The sequence below is a fragment of the Jaculus jaculus genome, chromosome 1 (assembly GCF_020740685.1).
Source record: "Jaculus jaculus isolate mJacJac1 chromosome 1, mJacJac1.mat.Y.cur, whole genome shotgun sequence".
NCBI lineage: Eukaryota > Metazoa > Chordata > Mammalia > Rodentia > Dipodidae > Jaculus > Jaculus jaculus.
This window is the reverse complement of record NC_059102.1, coordinates 142,719,167-142,728,262: the sequence shown is the minus strand read 5'-3', so window position 1 is coordinate 142,728,262 and position 9,096 is coordinate 142,719,167. Positions and strand designations below refer to the sequence as shown.

Sequence of the window (9,096 nt, the reverse complement as noted above, 5' to 3'; positions counted from 1 at the left end):
GCAAGCAAGCACCTTTAACCACCAAGCCATCTCCCAGCCCACTGTTTTCCTTGTTAATGTCTTAGATCATTTGTTTAAGTGCTCATGAACGCACGTCATTCAATTCAAAACTTCAAGCTTCTCCTAGAAGCTTCTTTCGCAGATCATTGTAATCTCTGGACATACCACTAATGCTGTTTGGAAAGCTCTTGTACCCGTCCACACTCACACCCCCACTCCAGAGATCACTAACCTGAGGGTTAGGCCTCCCCTTGGCCTCGGGCCTGCAGACAGCGATCTGCAGAGACAGAACAGAACACGTTCAGACACCAGACACACTTTATGCCCCTGAGCATAACCAGATGAGTCTCCATTTGGGGTCAAAGGGCCTATCACTTTCCTTGGAATTCTCAGTTCTTCTTCTTTTGGGGGGGGGGAGGTGGAGAGGTATCAAGGTAGGGTCTCACTGTAGCCCAGGCTGACCTGGAATTAACTATGTAGTTTCAGGGTGGCCTCGAACTCTCTGCATTTCTCCTACCTCTGCCTCCCGAGTTCTGGGATTAAAGGTGTGAGTGGCCATGCCCAGCTTTAAATGTCCCCCTTTCTATGACACAGAACTGAGGAAGAAAAAACCAAATGGGTTGGCTTACCAGCTTTGGTCAGGTCAACTATGTTTTCCTCAGCAATTCCATATTTCTTGCAAATTTTCACAAAATTTTGCTTGATCTTTTCACTCAGATCTTTTTCTCGACCTGTGTACAAAGTGACGAGACAAAGTGCTATGACTTGTGTATTGGCCAGAGAAGGGACCGAGAGAACAGGGCTCCGTGAGGATGGGCAAAGGAGTGGTCGCACTTGTCTACAACTTCTGCTCATGCAGAAGCCTTACATAGGTGTAACCTGTCCTAATATGGCATCGGTAGGGTATCTTTCTAGAACTCTGAGAGATTTCTTAATCTTCCCACCTCAGGTGAGCATCTGTCCTCAGTAGGGGAGCATGGTCCAGGGTCCGATTGGGAAGACGATGTTGTATCTGGCTTTTTCTCTTTTCCTAGCCCAGATTCAGTGTTAACATGAAAATACTCTACCGTAGAGCTTTGTCATCTGGAACGTTTCACCATTGTTGACATTAGTGAGGTGGAAAATAGCATATTTAATGTAGTCGGTTTCAAGGATACGAAATGTATTATGTCCCTTATCTGTGGAGAAAATGGAACACAGCTCTGAATTTCTTTGGTCCATGGAAAGTACTAGAACCTCTTCACCTGTAGTACTCCACATTAAAAATATTCAAATTCACATCCTGGAAGAGGTGGGGTGAAGACCCCTCACACCTACGGGTTGCATCATTCTGGACTTCATGAAGCAGGTTACGCACTGGTGAGCAGAGTGTTTAGCCACAGCAACAATACCCTGTCACCCTCTCTGAGACCTGTCCACCTCCCTCGGCATCTTGGTCAGTGTTGCATCTGTCCTCTCTGAGCCCACTAGCACTGAGTATCTGCTGCTGGACTCTGAGCAATGTGCTATGTCAGTGGCCACTAGGCATAACCAGACAAATGACAAGAAATGAGAAACTCTTATCTTCCTCCGTTTTTTTTTTTCCTGCCAATTGCCATATATTGGTTCTTAGATGACCCCACTATATTACTTAAATAAATATTGATGAGGAATTGATCAGGATCCTGAGGAGGGTTGGGGATGTAGTTCTGTAGCAAAGCTTTTGCTTAGTATGTGTCAGCCACTGAGTTCAATCCCTAGCAACACACATGATCAAAAAGACATTAGAGGGCTAGAGAGATGGCTTAGCAATTAAGCGCTTGCTTGTGAAGCCTAAGGACCCCAGTTCAACTCAATTACCCAGGACCCACGTTAGCCAGATGCACAAGGGGGTGCATGCATCTGGAGTTCGTTTGCAGTGGCTGGAGGCCCTGGCGTGCCCATTCTCTCTCTTTCTTTTTGCCTCTTTCTCTCTCTTTCTTTTGTGTTCAAATATACAAATAAAAATAAACAAACAAAATAGACAGAGTTTATTGAATTCTTTACAGTTGGAATTTTATACCTTCTATATACTTACACTCAACAAAATATTCACCATCCTTTCCTGTTTTGTCACTGACCAAAATCAGCTCAGCACACTTTCCATCTACACTGTAAAACAGAACACGGTGATGCCCAAGAGGAAATGATGAGGTCAGCTCATAATGACCATAATATCAGTTTCATATTCAACCTCACTAGTATTAAAAATTCCTTTCATGATAGAGAGAGAAAAAGAGAGAAGGAAAATGGGCACCCATGGACCTCCAGCCACTGCAAACAAACTCCCAGGAACAAGTGCCTCTTGTGGGCTTTATGTGGGCACTGGGGAATCAAACCTGGCTTATCAGGCTTTGCAAGCAAGAGCCTCTAACCACTGTCTAGAACCCAACCTCACTTTTGAATTTTTTTGTATAATTACCAAAAAGCTGCTCTTTACATTATTTGGTTGTATACTTTATGATACATTTAGTAAATTTGGTACTTTAAGGATGATTATTTGTCTATTTTATCTATAAAATGTTGGATCTTCCACTTCTCATCACTATCACTACTACACTACTTCCTACTGCTGCTATTCCTCAGCCACTGGGCTAGATCATGAGCCAAATGCTCACTGTTTGCCAGCCTCCCAAATAAGCACTTTGCGTACATGGCCTGAATCAGCCCAGCCTTCACAAGAACCACGGGGAGAATTATTATCAGCTCCCTATTACAGTGGAAAATGCAGGTAAAAGGATGGAATTTTCTTTGTTAACAACTAAATGATAAGTGGCTTTAATTAAAAAATTCCATGTTCTTAACCTATAATTGTCACATTGATTTTGATTTTGAAATTTCTGTCTTACCCTGCTCCCAATAAATTTATTTTTATGATCAAGCCTTGCATTTGAATCTTAACAAAGGCCTTGTCTGAGGAGAGCTCAACACTGAAATATATCTCTATCATACCTTCCAAGGATCAATGTCCATTGCAGAAGAGGTGGCAGAAAGAATGTAAGAGCCAAAGGAAGGGTAGGACTCCTTAGAACATGCTCCTCCAGGCACAAAATGGCCTGTATATCCATGACCTCACAGTGCCTGACACTACCTACACAAGACCATCATAATAGGAGGAAAAGATCATGACATCAAAACAAAAGAGAGATTGATTGGGAGGGGGAGGGGATATGATGGAGAGTGGAGTTTCAAAGGGGAAAGTGGGAGGCGGGAAAGAATTACCATGGGATATTGTTTACAATTATGGAAGTTGTCAATAAAAAAAATTAAAAACACAGAAAAAGAAAAAGGTCTTGTCCATCAAGTCCTGAGTCAGGGTGAATGAGGGAGTTTGGTTTTGTATACTGGCTCCTCCTCCTCATCATCATCATCCCCCACCCTCTGTGTGTGTGTGTGTGTGTGTGTGTGTGTGTGGCTTTGAAACCATACCCAGGCTTCTGTTTTTCCTTTCTCAACTAAAGAAGGCATACTTACATGGTATGGAGTTTATAGCCTAATGAACCATTCGGAAAGGCATGGATGTTTTCCACAAAAACTCTCATGCTACCATTTTCTTCTATTTTATCCTTTCGGTCAGAGGCCAAGAGGATGGAATACCATTTCCCTGCAATCTGCAATAAATATGTAAAATGATTAAGTGAGCAAAGTGAAGGGCACCCCAGAGACATTTTTCTACTTGAACTCTGTCTGAATTACGGCCCATGACTTATAGTATGATGTGAAGATGGACTTAGAACTCTGGTCAGTTGGCATAACACCAAGAACCCCTTCATTTTTCTCTTCAGTAAGAATAAGTGTCCCATTATATTATTTTATGAGTATACCACCAGTCTTAGGTCAAAGTCTGAAGTCACTCTTTTGATCTATAAGTTAAAGAGCTCCCTACCCCCTCTCATCCCCAAAGAGCACATCAGACTTCAGAATCCTCCACCATCCCCTTGGTGAGAGGTTGCTATGCTCCCTGACTACCTTTTGCGGATCAAAGTTCCTTTTAACAACACTATGTTTTCCTTCTGTGCGGGGGGCACAGGCCAGAACCAGCCCCAGCCCTAGCAGCAGCAGCAGCCTCATTCTGGTATGCAGACAAAACTGTCTCGGCAGCAGCCCCTGGGAGTCTGTCCCTGACTGTGACTCTCCAGCTCCTCTGCATTTATTCACCTCCTTTGACCTTTGTCTACGTGTCTCTGCCCTTCCTCTTCCCCTCCGTGAAATGGTCTTTCATTCACTGGTGTGAGGCCAGGGATTGTGCCTGTCCTTGTGGAATTTGGCAGTCCCATCTCTTTTAGACTACTTAGTAACCTTCCATTTCTCAAAACATTCTCAGCAAAATAGTGAGTGTTCTAAGAAGCTGCCAATTGGAAACTTGTTTCATTTTGAATCTGACTTGGAACTGAAAAGCCGATTGTGTCAGAAATGGTTATTAACTGGGATGTGAAACATGTAGAGAATCTATATGGGTTAAACAGTGTCTTTAAAGTATGGTGTCTAGTATTCAATCTATTTTAATTCTTCCTTATTCTCTGTCCACAATCTCTGAAGCTTGCAGTTCACCAAAACTAAATGAGTATGTAATCACTTGGTGTAAGTATACAATTGACTCATTAGAGAGCAGAATCAGATGCCATTCCTTCTTTAAAGAGACTCAATGAATTTGGAGAAATGCTCCCTATACTCATGATTGCAGTGACCTAACTGGTGGGTACCAAGTGCATCTTAGAGTTGGGGGAGGGGTGGGGCTGGGGAGGTGGCATCACATAGGAAACACAAAAGAGTTCACACAGGATTCAGAGTTGTGTAGACCCGGCCTTCATTCCCATCCCTGCCATCTTGAAGTCTGTGGACAGATGTTAACCTCTCTGGGCTTCATTTCCTCTGTTTTATTGCCATAATGAGAATAATTATCCCTGAGTAATGGACTGCTATAGGGATTCAATGGGATGATGTGTATAAAACCCTGGGCCCAATGTCCAGCATACATTATGGTGGGCCAGAGGATGCTTCCTGGGCAAGGTGAGACTAGAGGAAGGTGGTGGATATTTGAGAGGGTGTGACAATATTAGAAGCATGTGGAACTATCACTCCAAGAGTGACTTAGGATTCTGTGCTTGCAGCTGGCTGTTAAAATATGTGGCTCATTCCTGCTTCGTGTTGTTGGGTCCCTGTGGTAGTTTGAATGGATGTCCCCAGTAGATTCAGTAGTTTTAGTCAAACTTGTAACTTGATGTCAGTGTTGGTGGATCCTAGATCCAGCCCAAAAGGTGTTCATGTGTTTTAAAATCTTGCTTCCCGGCTGGAGAGATGGCTTAGCGGTTAAGCGCTTGCCTGTGAAGCCTAAGGACCCCGGTTCGAGGCTCGATTCCCCAGGACCCACGTTAGCCAGATGCACAAGGGGGTGCATGCGTCTGGAGTTCGTTTGCAGTGGCTGGAAGCCCTGGCACGCCCATTCTCTCTCTCTCTATCTGCCTCTTTCTCTCTCTGTCACTCTCAAGTAAATAAATAAAAATGAACAAAAAAATTAAAAAAAAAAATCTTGCTTCCCAACTGGTGGCCATTTGGGAAGGTGTAGGGCCTTTGGGAGGCCGAGCTTTGCTGGAGGAAGTGTGTTGATGGGGGCAGGCTTTGGAGTGGTAAGGCCCAGCTCCAAGCCCAGTACACAGACTTCTTTCTTCCTGCTGATATGACGATATGGTCCAGACCTCCTATGCAAGCCTGCCATGCTATCCTCACCGTGATAAAACTTCCCTTCCAGACTGTAAGCTGGAGGCTGGAGAGATGGCTAAGCAGTTAAGGCATTTGCTTGCAAAGTCTAATGACCCAGGTTCGATTTCCCAGCACCCACATAAAGCCAGATACACAAAATGGACCACGCGTATGGAATTCATTTGCAGCAGCTAGAGGCCATGTGAGCATCTCTCCAAATTCATTGAGTCTCTTTAAAAAAAGGAATGACATCTGATTCTGCTCTCTAATGAGTCAATTGTACATTTACACCAATACCCATTCTCTCTGTCTCTTTGCTTGCAAATTAAAAAAAATTAAGCTTATTTAAAAAATACTTTAATACATGCTCAACCATGTTTATTGCTGCTCAATTTATAATAGCTGGGAAATGGAACCAGCCTAGATGTCCCTCAACAGATGAGTGGATAATGAAGATGTGGCACATTTATACAATGGAGTTCTACTCAGCGGTAAAGAAAAACGAAGTTATGAAATTTGCAGAAAAATGGATGGACCTGGAAAGTATTATACTAAGTCAGGTAACCCAGGCCCAGAAAGCCAAGCGCCACATGTTCTCTCTCATATGTGGATCCTAGCTACAGATGATTGGGCTTCTGCGTGAGAATGAAAATACTTAGTAGCAGAGGCCAGTAAGGTAAAAAGGAGACATAAAGGGTAGAGAAAGGAAGGGAGGAGGATACTTAATAGGTTGATATTGTATATATGTAATTACAATGATTGTAATGGGGAGGTAATATGATGGAGAATGGAATTTCAAATGGGAAAGTGTGGGGGTGGGGAGGGAAGGGAATTACTATGGGATATATTTTATAATCATGGAAAATGTTAATAAAAATTTAATAAAATAAATAAATAAATAAATAAAACAAAAAAGACTTTAAAGCTGAGTGTGGTGGCGCACGCCTTTAATCCTAGCACTCGGGAGGCAAAGGTAGGAGGATGGCTGTGAGTTCGAGACCACCCTGAGAATTCAGAGTAAATTCCAGGTCAGCCTGGGCTAGAGTGAGACCCTCCCATGAAAAAAAAAAAAAAAAAAAAAAAAAGACTTTAAGCAAAAGGCTGGGAAGATGGTTCAGCGGTTGGAGGTACCTGGGTACCTGCTTGTGCCCTGAGGGGCCTGCGTTCGGTTCCCCAGTGCCCATGTAGGTCCAGATGCACAGATTGGAGTATGTGTCTGGAGTTTGTGTGTGGAGTAGGGAGGCTCTGGCATCCCTATACTCATATTATCTCTCTCATAAATAAATAAAATATTAAAAAATAACCTGGAAGGTGAAATAAACCCTTTCCCTTCATAAGCTGGTTTTGTTAGGTGTTTTTGTACCAGAAAGGAGATGGTAACTGCTACAATGACCACTATTTCTTTGCACCTCCCAGATGTCAATGCAAATATATGGAATTAAAATTTAATTAACAAAGGCTGAGGAAATGGATAAAGTGTTAATACTCAACTAGAGCACTGGACTTCAACTCCCAGACCCCACGTGAAAAGCAAGAAGTGTGGTGGACTTCGGTAATCCCAGTATGATGACCCTGATCCTGACAGCAAGATGGGAAGTGGAGACAGCAGGATTTCCTGGAGGATGGGAAGTGGAGACAGCAGGATTTCCTGGAGGATGGAAAGTGGAGACAGCAGGATTTCCTGGATGATGGGAAGTGGAGACAGCAGGATTTCCTGGAGGATGGGAAGTGGAGACAGCAGGATTTCCTGGAGGATGGAAAGTGGAGACAGCAGGATTTCCTGGAAGATGGGAAGTGGAGACAGCTGGATTTCCTGGAGGATGGGAAGTGGAGACTGCAGGATTTCCTGGAGGATGGAAAGTGGAGACAGCAGGATTTCCTGGAGGATGGGAAGTGGAGACAGCAGGATTTCCTGGAGGATGGGAAGTGGAGATAGCAGGATTTCCTGGAGGATGGAAAGTGGAGACAGCAGGATTTCCTGGAGGATGGGAAGTGGAGACAGCAGGATTTCCTGGAGGATGGAAAGTGGAGACAGCAGGATTTCCTGGAGGATGGGAAGTGGAGACAGCAGGATTTCCTGGAAGATGGTAAGTGGAGACAGCAGGATTTCCTGGAAGATGGGAAGTGGAGACAGCTGGATTTCCTAGAGGATGGGAAGTGGAGACTGCAGGATTTCCTGGAAGATGGAAAGTGGAGACAGCAGGATTTCCTGGAAGATGGTAAGTGGAGACAGCAGGATTTCCTGGATGATGGGAAGTGGAGACAGCAGGATTTCCTGGAAGATGGGAAGTGGAGACAGCTGGATTTCCTGGACGATGGAAAGTGGAGACAGAAGAATTTCCTGGAGGATGGGAAGTGGAGACAGCAGGATTTCCTGGAGGATGGAAAGTGGAGACAGCAGGATTTCCTGGGAAATAGGAAGTGGAGACAGAAAAATTTCCTGGAAGATGGGAAATGGAGACAGGAGAATTTTTGGGAGATGGGATGTAGAGATAGGAGAATTTCCTGGAAGCTTGTGGAGAGTGTGGCAAAGAACAGCAGAGAGAGAAACTCTGCCTCAAAAGAAGTGGACAGACAAGGACTGACCAAAAGTTGTCCTCTGACCTTCACATAGCATCACACACACACACACATACACATAATAACAATAAGATTCAAATAACCAAAGTTTGTAAGGAATATCTTTATTTCATAATGTCAGATACATGGGGTAGGTCATTGAGCTGTGGGGTCATTTTGTGGTGTAGAAACTTGCTGCAATAATGCTACTAAAATACATACATACACACATACATACATACATACATACATACATGTTTATCAAGGTAGGGTCTCACTCTAGTCCAGGCTGACCTGGACTTCACTATGTAGTCTCAGGGTGGCCTCGAACTCATCACGATCCACCTACCTCTGCCTCCCAGGTACTGGGATGAAAGGCATGCGCCACCATGCCTGTCTGAAAGATATATTTTTTTAAAATAAGGATTTAATGCACTTACCAATATTAACTGACTGCTGTATGCCAGGAACTTTGAAGACTAAAGATATTAAACACAATGGGAGCTATGCCCTCAAGTAAATCCTGGCCAGTGTGTTTGGGGGTAGGGGTGATTTGAAAGCACTCTGAAATGTAGAAAGTGGGAAAAATGGTATAGGAAGACAGGGGTTAACAGTAATGGAGAAGAAAACTACCAGGAGAAAAGGGAACGTGAGATTTTTTTTTTTAAATATTTTTTTGTTCATTATTTATTTATTTATTTGAGAGTGACAGACACAGGGAGAAAGACAGATAGAGGGAGAGAAAGAATGGGCGCGCCAGGGCTTCCAGCCTCTGCAAACGAACACCAGATGCGTGCGCCCCCTTGTGCATCTGGCTAA

At 43.7% G+C, this 9,096-nt stretch overlaps 1 protein-coding gene across 1 annotated transcript; it reads right to left on the bottom strand.

The window, feature by feature from the left end:
• Positions 1–239: 239 nt before the first annotated feature.
• On the bottom strand, positions 240–4,089 carry Lcn9 (lipocalin 9). The gene is made up of 6 exons (XM_004673019.2): positions 3,988–4,089; positions 3,493–3,629; positions 2,057–2,130; positions 1,068–1,178; positions 630–731; positions 240–277 (listed from the first exon to the last, which is right to left on the bottom strand). Exons 1-6 carry the CDS (start codon positions 4,087–4,089, stop codon positions 240–242), a joined length of 564 nt encoding a protein of 187 aa, XP_004673076.2.
• Positions 4,090–9,096: the final 5,007 nt, after the last annotated feature.